This window comes from Mustela lutreola, chromosome X (assembly GCF_030435805.1).
Source record: "Mustela lutreola isolate mMusLut2 chromosome X, mMusLut2.pri, whole genome shotgun sequence".
NCBI classification, from domain to species: domain Eukaryota; kingdom Metazoa; phylum Chordata; class Mammalia; order Carnivora; family Mustelidae; genus Mustela; species Mustela lutreola.
The window spans coordinates 6,431,178-6,445,940 of NC_081308.1; the positions used below are offsets into that span (position 1 = coordinate 6,431,178).

Below are 14,763 nucleotides of genomic sequence, written 5' to 3' on the forward strand. Positions count from 1 at the left end.
AGGCATGTGTTTGGGGAAAGAGCATCGAGTGAGTCGGGCTGGGTTTTTTCAGCCTGTTGTCAGAGTTACTGTTTAAAATGCTGTGCTGGTGCCTCTCCCTCTCTCACTCCTCCCTCTCTGCCTACTTGTGATCTCTCTCTATTTTTTTTTTTTTAAGATTTTATCTATTTATTTATTTGACAGAGAGATCACAAGTAGGCAGAGCAGCAGGCAGGCGGTAGGGGGAAGCAGGCCCCCCGCCAAGCAGAGAGCCCAATACGGGGCTCGATCCTAGGACCCCAAGATCATGACCTGAGCTGAAAGCAGAGGCTTTAACCCACTGAGCCACCCAGGCGCCCTGATCTCTCTCTCTATTAAATTAAGGGGGAAAAAATCCAAAAAGGGGCACCTGAGTGGATCAGTGAGTTAAGCCTCTGCCTTCAGCTAAAGTCATGATCTCAGGGTCCTGGGATCGGCCCCGCATCGGGCTCTCTGCTCAGCGGGGAGCCTGCCTCTCCCTCTCTCACTCCTGGATGCCTGGGTGGTTCAGTCAGCGAGGTGTCTGCTTCTGGCTCAGGTCACGATCCCGGGGTCCTGGAGTCGAGTCTCACATCTGTCTGCTTCTCCCTCTCCCTCGGCCTGCCGCTCCCCCTGCTTGTGCTCTCTCTCTCGCTCTTTTTCTGTCAAATAAATAAAATCTTTTTAAAATAAATTTTAAAAATAATAAAATGCTGTGGTGAGGTCCCCTGTCAGGTCCCAGGACCCTGTTCTGGGAAGAGTTCTGGGCGTCTGGATGTCTCGTGCGGGCCATCGGCATTCAGTGTGCTGTCGCGCTCATCTTCCCCGCCGCTGCTCGTCGATTCTAAAGCAGACTCCCCTGTGCTCCTTCCCTGCTAGCTCTTCGTCTCACGACCTGTCGGGCCCGTGGGAGCAGTCGAACCTGCAGCGAACCTCGGACCATTTCAGCTCGCTCGGGAGTGTCGACAGCCTGGACCAGCCTTCCCACCACTACCCCTCCGGACGCCTGTCTGCGGCCAAGTCCAACAGCAGCATCGACCACCTGGGCGGCCAGAGCAAGCGGGACTCGGCCTACGGCTCCTTCTCCACCAGCTCCAGCACGCCTGACCACACCCTGCCCAAGGCCGACGCCTCCTCCACAGAGAACATCATCTACAAAGTGGGCCTCTGGGAGGCCTCCAAGCCAGGTGGCAGCCGGCAGGGCCAGGCTGCCAGCGATGCTCCGGGCCTGGAGGAGAGGCTCGGGTACTTCCCAGCCCGGGTCCCCTGTGACAGCCGCAAAAGCCCCAGGCTGGAGGACAGTCCTGAGGCCAAGCTGGCCACCGCCGGGAGGTCAAATTTTGGGCCCGTCTGGTATGTCCCTGAGAAGAAAAAAGCACCTTCGTCCCCTCCTCCGCCCCCTCCCCCTCTCCGCAGTGACAGCTTCGCAGCCACCAAGAGCCACGAGAAGACCCAGGGCCCTCCATTTTCAGAGGCGGCCAACGCACAGCACTTTCTGGGCCTGACTCGGGCCCAGCCCCGCAGCGACTGGAGAACAGAAGCTGCCGATCCGTGGAGGCCAGTGCATCCCAGTGGCAGGAGAGCCGTCGGGAGCTCGGACTGCGTGCCGGACGTCCCCCTGGACGGAGGGGTGCTGCCCTCCGACCACAGGGCCGGCGGCCTCCCAGGGGCCCCCGGCCGGCTGCAGGCCTCCCTGTCCAGCACGGATGTGCGCTTCCCGCCGTCTTCCCACGGCTGCCAGCACCCACGCCAGTACAGTGACGACAGCCCCTTCTCCCACGAGGGCCCCAGGGCCGCCACGTCGCTGAGGGAACAGCCCCGCCTGGCCATCCCCGGGAGCCGCCAGGAGCCGCCTGCTGGCCGTTTCCAGGACGACAGCCCCCCTCAGGTCAGGTGGCCCAGTGCCACCAACCAGAAGGGGGACGGCGGCGGGCAAAGCCGCTACTACTGTGTGACTAGCAGACATTGCCCGCAGGGGAGCACACAGGCGGCATGGCTGCACGAGGAGGCCTGGCAGCCTGACGTGGTCCTGGGCGCCCCCGAGTACCCTGCCTCCCACCCGATGGGCCAGAGGCCCCGGTGCTCCCTGCTGCAGCCCGAGGTGGCCGCAGGCCCCCCCGAGAGAGACGGGAGTGACCCAGGGGACCGAGGGGCAGAGGGCCGCTCCGTAGCATGTGAGGACACAGAGGGAGCCAGGCCCGTGGCGAAGGCCGGAGCGAGGGGCTCTGCAGACGGCTTCGCATGGGCGGACGGCGAGAGCAGCCAGATCTCCCGCCAGAAGACCCCCATGCTGCACTCGCTGACGCGGGAGGGGACGCGGCGGCCCGAGAACGGGCAGGAAACCCACACAGAGAGGCCGCCCCCGACAGATGCCCCCGGGGGCAAACCGACACGGAGGAGTGACCGGTTCGCCACCACCCTGAGGAACGAGATCCAGATGCGACGGGCCAGGCTACAGCAGAGCAAGAGCACGGTGGCGCTAACCGGGGCAGGGGGCGTGGCGGGGGAGGCCGCCGGCTGCGGGATGCAGCACGGGGCTGCCACCAGCGCCACCCCAGAAGGGTCCTTCACGGGCACCTACAGAGACCACGTGAAGGAGGCCCAGGCCCGGGTGCTCAGGGCCACGTCGTTCAAGCGCCGTGACTTGGAGCCCAGCGCAGCCGATCCTTATGCAGGGTCACTGGAGCACCGGGCTGAGGACCACGGCACCGGTCCGGACCTCGTCCCCCGCGTCTGGGAGGGGGGCCCGGCCAAGCCATCCCCGTCGGGAGCAGGCGGGTCGCACGTTCCCCGCATCGGAGGCCGCAAGCGGTTCACGCTGGAGCAGAAGCTGAAATCCTACTCCGAACCAGAGAAGATGAACGAGGTGGGGCTCTCAGGGCACGAGCGCCCTCAGCAGCACCCCGGGACGTCCGACGAGACACTGGGCACGTTCGCCGACCGATGGAAGTTCTTTGAGGAAACCAGCAGACCTGTTCAGCAGAGACCGGGGCCGAACCCAGCGCTCTGTGGTTTCCCGAAGGAGAGGCTGGAGAGGCCGCAGACAGCAGGCCGCGGGTACGAGGGTGCAGAGCCTTGGTTCCAGAAGCGGGCCCGCACCACCTCCTTTGGAGAGCACCCCAGTGGTCACGGAAAAGCGGGGAAGGTCGGAAAATGGGAACCGCCCCAGAGACTCGGGACGTTTGCTGAGTACCAAGCGTCTTGGCGGGAACAGAGGCCAGCTCTAGAAGGCAGGAGCTCCGGGCGGTACCACTCAGCCGACGACATCCTGGACGTGGGTCTGGAGCAACACGAGAGGCCGCAGTACGTTCACGGACGGTCCCGGTCATCGCCATCCACGGACCTCTACACGCAGGTAAGCCTCGGGCCGCAAGCGAGGGGGCTGTCCCCCGCCTGCCGTCCTAATCACTCAGAGAGGAGGCCCCGAAATAGAACAGCCCGAGTCAGTGTGACGTGTGCCCAGCGGTTTGAGCACCCATGTGCTGTAGCCCTTCTGGCATGGCCCTGTGGGAAAGGTCCCTGGGGACAAGTCAGGACATTCGTGACCCCTAGAGGGCCATCTTGGCGTGCAACTCTCGAGTCCCTAGCCGTCTCCTCCTCTGTCACTACAGCTGTCTTTCCCCAGGTGAACGTGCCCCAGCCTTAACACTACACAGAGAATTTGGGGGGGGTCCTAGAAAATGGCTGCTTCTCCTCTGAACCAGAAAGTGGTACTTTGGGGAAGTGTAGGGCGGCCTGTCTTCAAGCCTTCGGACCATTTACAGTTTTTAGTGTTTGTTCTTTTCATTTTTTCAGGTTTTTTTTTTTTTCCCAAATATTTTCAGAGATTGCTCCAGGGCCGATGTAAGTTAGCACGCGTGCATTAAACTATTGCACTTTTCAGTCAGGTGAGAGTTCTGACGGTCAGGGGAACGTTAAGCTTGCTGGAACAACGGAGTACTCGGAGCCATAGTCAGAGTCCGTGCCACACGATCCCTCCCTCTCTCTGCCTGTTCCGCCTCTTTTTTTTTTTTTTTTTTTTTTAAGATTTTATTTATTTATTTGCCAGACAGAGATCACAAGTAGGCAGAGGCAGGCAGAGAGAGAGAGGAGGAAGCAGGCTCCCTGCTGAGCAGAGAGCCCGATGTGGGACTTGATCTCAGGACCCTGGGATCATGACCTGAGCTGAAGGCAGAGGCTTTAACCCACTGAGCCACCCAGGCGCCCCCCCTGTTCTGCCTCTTAAACCTATCTCTGTGTTTCAGAGAAAAGGTTTGCAGGGCGCGATGCGGTTTCTTTTCCCAAGAACAAGTCACGGGCTCAGGACGCGACAGTGTGTCTGTGTGTATAAGAAGGGTGGCCTATTTGTCCGTGGCACCCCTGAGCTGACAGGCCGACCACCACCGCCTGTGTGGCTCTCTGTCGTGGCTGGGTCCCAGCCCGCAGCCCGCGAGGCCTGACCTCGGAGCCTCCCACGCTTGCTCAGGCCAGAGAGAAGAGCCCCGGACTCTGCCCAGTGCTAGGGCTTGGGGCTTTGCCGCAGCGAGCTGTCACCGGCTGTGTGCAGGCTGGTTTCTGTCTCATTTCCGCTTGGGCCGGCTGTGTTGCGTGGCTCCACGGGCCTCCCTCTGGCTTCCCGCCCCCTGCCCGGGACAGACGTGGACTCATGGTCTGGTGCATTCGTTTTGACAGACCGGTTTGGAGAGCTGAGCCGGCCGGCCCCGTGGCCGAGCGTCAGCACGGGACAGCAGGCTGCGTCACTGCCTTCGTGGTCCAGGCCCGCAGGGCAAACCCACAATGAGGGGGTTCGTAATAACAGACGTCGTACAGGAGGCGGCTTGGTGACTCGGTGTCTCACTGTGCTGCTCTTGGCAGGAAGCTGCCATCGGACCGCAGCAGTCCGTGGGGGACACTGGTGAGCGCAGAGAACGTTCCTCCACAGTCTGGGCCGAGGAGGGACAGCCCCATCCGAGGTAGGTGAACTTTGGGTGTGGGGTTGCGGAGAGGACGTGTCGGGGGTAGCCTTCTTTGTGGCGGCTGGGCGCCAGTGAGCATGACGGGGCATGTTTGTGGCCAGAGCCGGACGGGCCGCCAGCAGCTGTGGATTGCGGCGTGCTCAGTGCGGGCGGCGCGTCCTAGGCAGAGCCCGCGGGCCGGCACCACTGCCGGGATCAGGTTCCCTGGGCCCGAACACCTTTGGGGCGTCCTCGGGGTGCAGAATGGCTGCTGGGTTTGCTGGACAGCGAGCTTCTTTATCTGGAGACGATGAGAACTCTGGTGTCGCGTGCGGGAATGGAACGCTTCCTGCAGACCGCGGGATCAGGGGTGTGCTGGGCCGCTCGGGCAACAGGTCCACTTTGGGAATCACCCGGACGGGTTGTCAGGAAGGAACAAGCCAGGTTTTCTCAGCGGGGCTTCTTTTCAGCCTGAAAATAGAAACTAATTCTGTGGGGCCCTCGGAGGGTCAGAGCATCTTACGGAACGGTGGATGCCCGAGAGCAGGGCGCTTCCGGGCCGTGTGCTGTACGTAGTTCTAAAACGCAGCCAGTGTGGCTGTTCAGCTGTAGTGAGGATGGATGGATACGTGGATGGAGAGACAGACTGTCATCTCGCCCTTGACACGCGTGAGGAGGGAGGGAGGGGAAAAGCGTAGATGCTCTAGGACCTGTGGGGTCCCCTTATTTTAAAAGGGCTGATAGAAGCATGGAAATAAATGTACACAGTTGGGTCAGTGGATTTTTCCGTTGCTTTGAAGAATGTCTAGTGATGGGTGTGATATTCAGAACCTCATAAGGTTCAGGTGCAGAAATATCCAATTTAGATGTTTGCTTTTAAGGGCCTTCTATAACGGGCTTTAGTTTCGTTGGGCTGTAAACTTGAGTGCTGTTGGCTGTAAGCGAGAGTATCCAGTCTTTACGCAGCCTCGCGGGACAAGAGTGGCATTTTGTGTAGGAGGTCCCTGCAGTTCACAGTCTGCGTGGCTGAGACCAAGCCTCCCCGGCTAAGAACGAACGCCGGGCGAATCATGCACCTACCGCACGCAGCCATTTCTGAGAAACACAATCAGCACTTTATTCCCAGAGCTGCTGCGTGAGTCCGCGCCCAGCCCCAGCTGTCCCCGTCTCGCCCAGCCCGCTGCCCGGCGCTGCCACTGTCACGTCATGAGGGGGCTCAGAGCCCTCTCGCTCATGTGGATGCCGCGTGTGTCTGTGCACCTGCCCTGGGCACGGCCCTGCCACCGCGGGGGCATAGCCCCTGCTGTGAACGGAGGCCTCCCGGGCAGCCGGCAGCAGCCCCGTGGGTGCATGCCGGTGCATGTGCGTGTGCATGCGTATGCACGTGCTGTCAGCGGCACTGTCAGTAGCCACAGGCTCACGAGCAGCAGCAGGGGGACCACAGGCTTCCTGTATCCCAGCACGTGCACAAGCTCTCCGAAGAAATTGGGACCGGAGCCTTCTGCTTTCGCGCTGCACAGCCGGCGATCTGTAGAATTGCGTGTGCGTTCAGAGGGTGGTGAGGCTCCTTGAAATTCCAGAACAGAAAGCCATTTTCTGCTTTTCTCACAGAATGTTTGTTTTTTCACGTATCGGTAAGAAATCCTGTACCTAAAACATGAAATCTGGGAATAAAAGAAATGAAAATTCAGGTCAAGGACTGTCTCTTTGCCCACTGCAACCGAAAGCCTGTAATGCAAACATTTAAAGACGCCTGATGTTTTACATAAATTTAAAACAATGTAAATGTGTATAAAAAAATAGGAATTACTGAGGCACCTAATCAACTCAGTCAGTACGGTGTGCAATTCTTAATCTCCAGGTTGTGAATTTGAGCCCCATGCTGGACACAGAGATTACTAAAAAAATAAAATCTTAAAAAAAAAAAAAGGATTACTGATCTGATAAGTGGTACAGGATAGTGAATGGTTTTTGTTTTTGTTTTTTGAAAGATTTATTTATTTATTTGACAGAGATCACAAATAGGCAGAGAGGCAGGCAGAGAGAGGGGGAAGCAGGCTCCCTGCTGAGCAGAGAGCCCGATGCAGGCCTCGATCCCAGGACCCTGAGATCATGACCTGAGCTGAAGGCAGAGGCTTTAACCCACTGAGCCGCCCAGGTGCCCCAGTGAATGTTTTTCATTGTAATCTGCTGAGACAACAGAATAGCATGGAGATAAGAGTTACCTGTCCATTCACATCACATGGAGAACATTTTTGTGAGGTTCAAGATTCTGTCCTGTGTGAAGATACGGAGGACAAAGGTTCTGCTCCCAAAGGACCTCACCATGTCAGAGGGAAGGCGAGACACCAGTACTTACCGTGAAAGTCATGACACATAATGAGAATTTTTGTAAAAAATTATGTGGTGCTTCCGAATCTTGGCGGAAAGATGGCGAGATGACTTCTGCCTGAGTACTGGGCAAGACAGGTAGTGTCTGATCCGAGAGGAGGCCAAAGCCAGGAGAGCAGATCCCACTGCGTTTGCTTACTTATAACTTTTTCTGTGGCAAGCAGCCCCCTTTACCCACCCACCCCCGGCCTCACCCCCCAGCTTCTCCTGTTTTCTCCCAGGTTTTGCACCAGCTCTCTGAGCTTAGTCATGACCGGCGGGAGTCTGCTTCCTGTCAATTCCCCCTGCCCCGACTGGGGTACCTCATAAGCTGGATGGAGCAGCTCGCTCGGGCTGTCCTAACCAAATGCCTCAGACTAGGCAGCATCGACAATGGGAATTTATTTTCTCAGTCTTCTGGAGGCCAGAAGCCTAAGATCAAGGGGCAAAGGGTCAGCGGCTTTGGTTTCTTCCAGGGCTTCTCTTCACAACTGGCACATCGCCACCTCCTTCTGGTGTCCTCGTGTGGCCTTCCCTTGGTGTGTCTCTGCCCAGTCTCTTGTAAGGACACCATTGAGACTGGATGAGGATTCACCCTGATGACTTCATTTTACCTTACTTATTACCTCGTTAATAACCCTGTCTCCAAATAGTCACATTCTGAGGTCCTGGGGATTAGGACTTCATCTTAGAAATTTTGGGGGGATTCAGTGACTCCATAACCCTGGGGAGAATCTCCTTTCTGCCTTATGCCTTGGAATCAGTGTGTCAGCTGCCTCGGTGCTTTTGGGAAGTGTCATCCTGTCATTGAACTGCTGAGGTCACACCTGATGTGGGGGCATTTGAAACAAAAGGAAGAGGGAGGCTGCCATGCTCGAGTGTGGCTGGTGAAGAGGGGAGTTCAGCTAAACCTCTCTGGAGGGCTTTTGGGGGGCACATAACCAAGCCTTGCTGTTGCAGGCACCTTGTGATTCAGTGATTGCCCTGTTAAGCGTCCACCTTCTGAATATGTGGCCGTGGTGTGAGGAGGTGGGGACTCGGACACTCACCTGGGAGATGTATGCGTGCACCTCTCCTGCTTCTCACAGAGCCACCCCTACGCGGTCTGCTGGTCTTCCTGCCTGGATGGCTGCTAGAGCCTCCGAACAGAGCAGAGATGGCCATCCTGTCTTTGCTGCTCTGGCACCCCCTGTGCAGGACTCCTATCTGAGCCACAGTTTCCCTGGTCACCTTACTGCACAGGGCAAGGCTCACCTCCCCCTGGGCAACACATTGCTCTCTGAGGAGCTCTGCTTTGCCTCTCTGAGATCAAGTTAAAGCCTTCTTCATCCAAGCTTTCATCATCTCCAGGCTGGACCATGCCTGATACCTCCTTGCTGGTCTTGGAATAGAAATTAAATGATAATTGTCCCCATTCTCAAACAATGCAACAGCTTCTGGTTAGACTTGGAATAAAATGCAAGCGCCTGACCATGACCTGCAAGGCCCTTTGTGGCCCTCTTCGGGGCAGCCTTTATCATACTTTCCTTTTCCCATCCAGTCCCAGGACTCGTTGCCACCTTTCCATCCCTTGAACAAACCAAGTTCATTTCTCCCTCCGGGCCTGATGGTTATTTAAAGGCTGTTCTTGAAATACCACAAGCCTACCTCGCGATACCTACCTAGCAAATGGCAACTGGGTGTTCTTGCTCAGCTGGGGGAGAGGGCCTTGTGTAAGCACAGTGACTGGAAGGTGGATGGACCAGTTGGCAAGTGGATGAATGGAGATATTTGTGGGTGGTGGTGGGTAGATGAATAGATGGATGGGTATCCACCCAACAGTCCTTGGTTCAGTCCTTGGTTTTGGCAAATAATGATCCGTGTTGGTACATTCCATGTGCTGAACTTTTATGTAACAGTTTAGTTTACACAACAGCAAGGGAAATGGGCTTGTCTTTCTGTCCTGGCATAAATTCAGAATCAAGACAAACATGTCAACGTGCATTTATTTGGTAGTGGCCTTGTTTTCCAGCATCCTATTTTAAAGCTTGCAAGAAAGCTAAGTTGTGCTGTGGTCAATTCTTGCTCTTGAGTTTGAGAGTTCAGTGAGTACTGTGTTCAGGGAGGCTCTGGTAGACCAAGGGAGAAGGGAGATCTGGGGGTGGAGCGCGGTGGCTGTGGGTGCTGGCAGGTTCCATCTTCATAGCTGCCTTGCGGGCATTTCCACCCCCGCCTTTGGGAGCTGCTGCCAGCGGGCTGGCACTGACCTGCAGGCTTGTATCTTGTTGGGACAGATGAGCGAGGGGGAGGAGAGTGAGAATATATCCCGAACCGCAACAACATGTAAAATTGAATCCGTATGGAATCGAGCTCGTTAGGGAAGACGTGGTGCTTCAGTATAAAATTCATAAACAAACTAAACCGTGGGGGGTCACCTTCCTCTTTGTTTTCCCTCAGTGTGTGCAGAGGTGAATGCAAAGACGGATTTGTCAGTTAGACAAGCTTCGTACAAACAGATTTAAAAGTAAGAGAGACTGTCCAGCCAAACTCTGCCCCTCATTTGCGGCTTTCAGGAAGACATTTGCTTTTCCTGGCCCTCAATTACCTTAGGGGCAATTGCAGCTTTCCATTCTGAACTGCTTGCTCGGCGGTGCGCCGGTGCGAGCGCCGGTGCGGGCACAGACTAGGCGACACTCCCGCTGGGACGTTTTGCAGGGTGGTGCCAGCCTGAGGCAGAGCCCGCCCGGGAGGTGGTCGCGGTGCGACGAGTGCTAGTCGACCTGCCTGGGACCTCCCTCCGGCCGAGGAGGACAATGCCGGGCAGGGGTGGTGGGGGCCGGGGAGGGAGGAGGGGGTGTGACTGCAGTTTTCCCTGAGGCTGGGAGAGCTACGTGGCTTTACCAACCGCGGGATCGGGGCTAGAGCCCGAGCACACATTGGCTTCCAGGCTGCTCTGGCCTGGCGGCTTCACGTTATTTGGAAAGCGGCGTGTGTGGGTTACAGGGCTTGCGGCTGGGGCGGCTGGAGGGAGCCGGAGCCCGCACTGCAGGAAGAGGCGTGCAGGCGGAGGGCGGGCGGTACTCCCTGCGCCGAGCACTGGGGGGCGGCCCCGGGGGAGGGACGGAGACTCCAACGGACCGCAGACCCAACTTCCGGGTTCCGGGTTCCGGCCTCCCCAAGAGCAGCAGGCGGAAGGCAACCTCGGCCGCCGGAACTGCGGCGCTCGCGTAACTTCCGGCGCTCCCCCGGGGAGACCGTGTAGCCCCATGGGCAGCTGCGCCTGCGCCGGTGGTGGACGCCCGAGCTGGCGGGTCAGCCCCGGGACCGGACAGCAGGCCAGGGCCGCCGCTTCCCAGATGGAGAGCCCTCCGCAGCTGTCCTGATGCATTAACCCTGCGCACGTTTACCCTTTATCTCCTCTGTCCACTTCACAGCTCTCTTCAGAGCTCAGGCCCTTGTCAGCCGGCCTTGGTTGAGTTTGCACCTAAAGAGACTCATCCGTGTTTCTGCCTTTCTCCAGAAATCCACCCAAACACACCGAGACCCATCTCCTCTCCATTTTTCCAGCTGTGCTGCTCTCTCCTAGGCTGTATTTGAGGGCCGAGATGGTCCGGGGAGCACCCACTCACTCAGCCGTTTGGCTTTCCACACTCCTTAAATTGCTGCTGTTCATATCGTCAAAGGCACTGGCTAAGTCCGCTCTACGCCCTTTGAAGATAATCTTTGTTGCCTTTTGACTTTTGTGCGCTCTTCTGGTTGCTAGTGTAGTTAGGTGCTTTCCATCTTGGCTCAGGAACCAGGCTGTGAAGTATCCCGCCTCCAGTTCCTGTTCTACTGGGACTGAATGTGGCGCTCTACCGACTATTAAGTTGGCTTTCTTGACATGAGTGGGTGAAGCCAAATGTGTAAAACCTCAGTGATCAACCCATGTTTGAAGTATATGCACATCTCAGGACGCCTAAGTGGAACTGTCCCTTAAGCTTCCAACTCTTGATTTTTTCTCAGGGTGTGATCTCTGAGTCCGGAGGTCCAGCCCCCCTCCTGGGCTCACACTCAGTGTGGAATCTGCTTGAGATTCTCCTTCTGTCTCTGCTCGTCCTGCTGGTGCTCTGTCTCTCTCAAATAAATAAATAAAAATTTTTTTAAGATTTTATTTATTTATTTGACTGACAGATCACAAGTAAGCAGAGAGGCAGGCAGAGAGAGGAGGAAGCAGGCTCCCTGCTGAGCAGAGAGCCCGATGTGGGGCTCGATCCCAGGACCCTGGGACCATGACCTGAGCGGAAGGCAGAGGCTTTAACCGGCTGAGCCACCCAGGCGCCCCTCAAATAAATAAATGAATCTTAAACATATGTACATCTTATCCATAAATTGTGTTCCCTCCCTTGCAGAAGGTACAGCCTATGAAAGGGCATGGCCGTGTCCTCCTAGGATGGTAATGAGACTAAGCATTGAGCAAAAGTGGACATTCTAGAATAATGGTAGACTGCAAACTTGCTTCACAGAGAGGGGCAAGGTTTGGGCAAACAAGGTCATCAGGGATGACACAGTAGGCGGCTGAATCCGTGCATTCCTTCTACACTTGCCTTACCCCCAAGGCACCTTCAGTATCTTGCATTTTTAGAAACTTTGGAAAGGAGGCACCAAATGCAGGCAGCTACTTTGGGGCCAGGGGAAGGCAGCTTAATTGCAACAAGGTTTTCCTTTGTTCTTTTTCCTTTGTTGGTGTTTATTTTTATGTTAGAACTCTGAAATCATTGTGTGTGCTGAAGACCATCAGGGAGTGTCAGGCCCAGTGATGCTGAGCTCCCTCACAAGGTGCCTGTGAGGACTGGACAGCCACCTGGTTCTCTGTTCTACCTTCTCCCCCTTAAAATCCACAGGCTTGTAGATACCTGTACACAGGGCTACAGTGGTTCGTCTTTGTCTGTGAGGTTACTCTAAATTACTTACCTTTTTTTATGGGATTGTAATGATTTATTTAATAGTAAGACTCACATAACCTAAAATTTACTATTTGAATGTGTATCATTGAGTGACACTTAGTATATTCGTGTTAGGCAGCCATCACTACTATGTAGTTCCAGAACATTTTGTCACCCCAAAAGAAAATCACCTACCCACTGAGCAGGGATTCTTGAACTGACTTGACTTTCTTTAACTTGAAAGATAACTTGAAGTGGTTTTCTCTGTGCATCAAGAATATGCCTTACTCAAACACGGTCGCCATCAGTTGGATGGGAGATGGATGTTTGGCTATCAGAACTTATTTCCCAGACTCAAAGTATTAAGTGGTTGTCAGATTCTTGCAGCTAGTCCCAAGTCAATTTAACACATAAATTTGCTGACAGTCCACACATCTGAATTAAAAAAGGAAAACAGGTCTGCAAGTCACCTGTTGCCCTTAAGCAATCTAAAGTGCATCCAAATATTTCTTTTTTTTTTTTTTAAGGATTTTATTTATTTATTTGACAGAGAGAGAGAGATCACAAGTAGGCAGAACAGCAGGCAGAGAGAGAGGGGAAAGTGGGTTCTCTGCTGAGCAGAGAGCCTGATGTAGGACTCGATCCCAGGACCCTGAGATCATGACCTGAGCCAAAGGCAGAGTTAACCCACTGAGCCACCCAGGTGCCCTGCATCCAAATATTTCTAAATCTTTGTTAAACCCCCACGTCCCCCAAGAATTCATAGAAGACCGCACAGAGCCAGGAGCATGTCTTATGTCTGTGCCCACACCCCCATCCCTAGTAGCGCTCTTTCCTCCCACTCCCAGTACAGAAACCATCACCACCTCCACCAGGATTCAGAGGAAGGGAAGATGAAGGAGGACACGGGCATGGATTGCGGCAGTGGTAGCCTGAGAATTCTCTCTAGTTCAAGTTTTCTCAAACAGCATTTGCAGCATATTCTTGGGAATATGCATGTTGTCCTCGTGAGTGTAACTTTCCGTCTTTGTTTCCATATTAACCCTTAAGTTTATAACAGGATATTTTTTTTTTTTAAAGATTTTTTTATTTATCAGAGAGAGAGAGGGAGAGAGAGTGAGCACAGGCAGACAGAATGGCAGGCAGAGGCAGAGGGAGAAGCAGGCTCCCTGCTGAGCAAGGAGGCCGATGTGGGACTCGATCCCAGGACGCTGGGATCATGACCTGAGCAGAAGGCAGCTGCTTAACCAACTGAGCCACCCAGGCGTCCCTATAACAGGATATTTTGATGGTTTGCAAGACCACACCTGGTACGTGCGGCAGTGTCTCCTTGCCAGTGCTAATAACATTGCTGTCCCTGGCTAAGAGGAAAGGATTTGTCCACACTCTCACGCAAACCAAGCTCTGTCTCTAGATGAGGGAAGAGACAGCCAGGTGCCAGTCTCTCAGAGCTCTGTGACCTGTCTTTAGAAGAAAAGGGATGGATGAAATTAGTCCTTCTGTGGCATCTGGGAAACTGCAGTAGCTGAGATTGGGGACCGCAGGAGAAACAGCTCATTCCTAGGAAAACCCCGTCACTTGTCACGTTAAACATTTGCTTTATGGTTTTGTTCTTATATAATTGTAAGTGTGTTTTGTATTTCCTAGCCTAAGAGATGTGAAAATAAGGAAAATAAAATGTTTTGTATTTAGACATATTTCACAATACAGTAAAAAATAAAGCCATACACTGCATGATTCCGTATGTAGGCAGAATCTATAGAGACAGAAAGTAGATTCATTTGCTAAGAATTAAAGGTTGGGGGGAATGGGAATGACTGCTAGAGTTTGGTATGGAGTTTCTTTGGGAGGTGATGAAAATATTCTGGAATTAGATAGTACTGATGGTTGCATAACTGGTGAATATACTAAAAATTACTGAATTTTGTATACTTTTATAGGGTAATTTTATGGTATGCAGTACCATAATAATGGTACCAGTTTTTTTTTTTTTTTAAAGATTTTATTTATTTATTTGACAGAGAGAAATCACAAGTAGATGGAGAGGCAGGTAGAGAGAGAGGAAGGGAAGCAGGCTCCCTGCTGAGCAGAGAGCCCGATGCGGGACTTGATCCCAGGACCCTGAGATCATGACCTGAGCCGAAGGCAGCGGCTTAACCCACTGAGCCACCCAGGCGCCCTTTGTTTTATTTTTTTAAGATTTTGTTTATTTATTTGACAGACAGAGACCACAAGTAGAGGGAAAGGAGAAAGCAGGCTCCCTGCCGAGCAGAGAGCCCCATGCAGGGCTCGATCCCAGGACCCTGGGACCATGACCTGAGCCGAAGGCAGAGGTTCTAACCCACTGAGCCACCCAAGCGTCTGTTAAAGATTTTTATTTATTTGACAGAGACACGTATCCCTGTCTTTGACATGGACCATTTGTGCGCTTGAAGAATTCCACAAATAAAAAGGGAACAGAACAAGATAAGTACCCTAGCACTTCCATTCCAGAAGATCTCTGTCCCCCAGCCTCTCAGGTAGTCTTGGTCAAACCTTAAGCCCTTCCCGAATCTCTT

At 54.3% G+C, this 14,763-nt stretch overlaps 1 protein-coding gene across 3 annotated transcripts in view; it reads left to right on the forward strand.

The window, feature by feature from the left end:
* The window catches only part of SHROOM2 (shroom family member 2), a 133,217-nt gene that overhangs the window by 80,157 nt on the left and 38,297 nt on the right, over positions 1 to 14,763 (forward strand). For all 3 annotated transcript variants that reach the window (XM_059158298.1, XM_059158299.1, XM_059158300.1), the window contains 2 exons: positions 877 to 3,352; positions 4,852 to 4,949. In XM_059158298.1, coding sequence (XP_059014281.1) covers positions 877 to 3,352; positions 4,852 to 4,949 — 2,574 coding nt within the window. The remainder of the gene's footprint in view (positions 1 to 876; positions 3,353 to 4,851; positions 4,950 to 14,763) is intronic.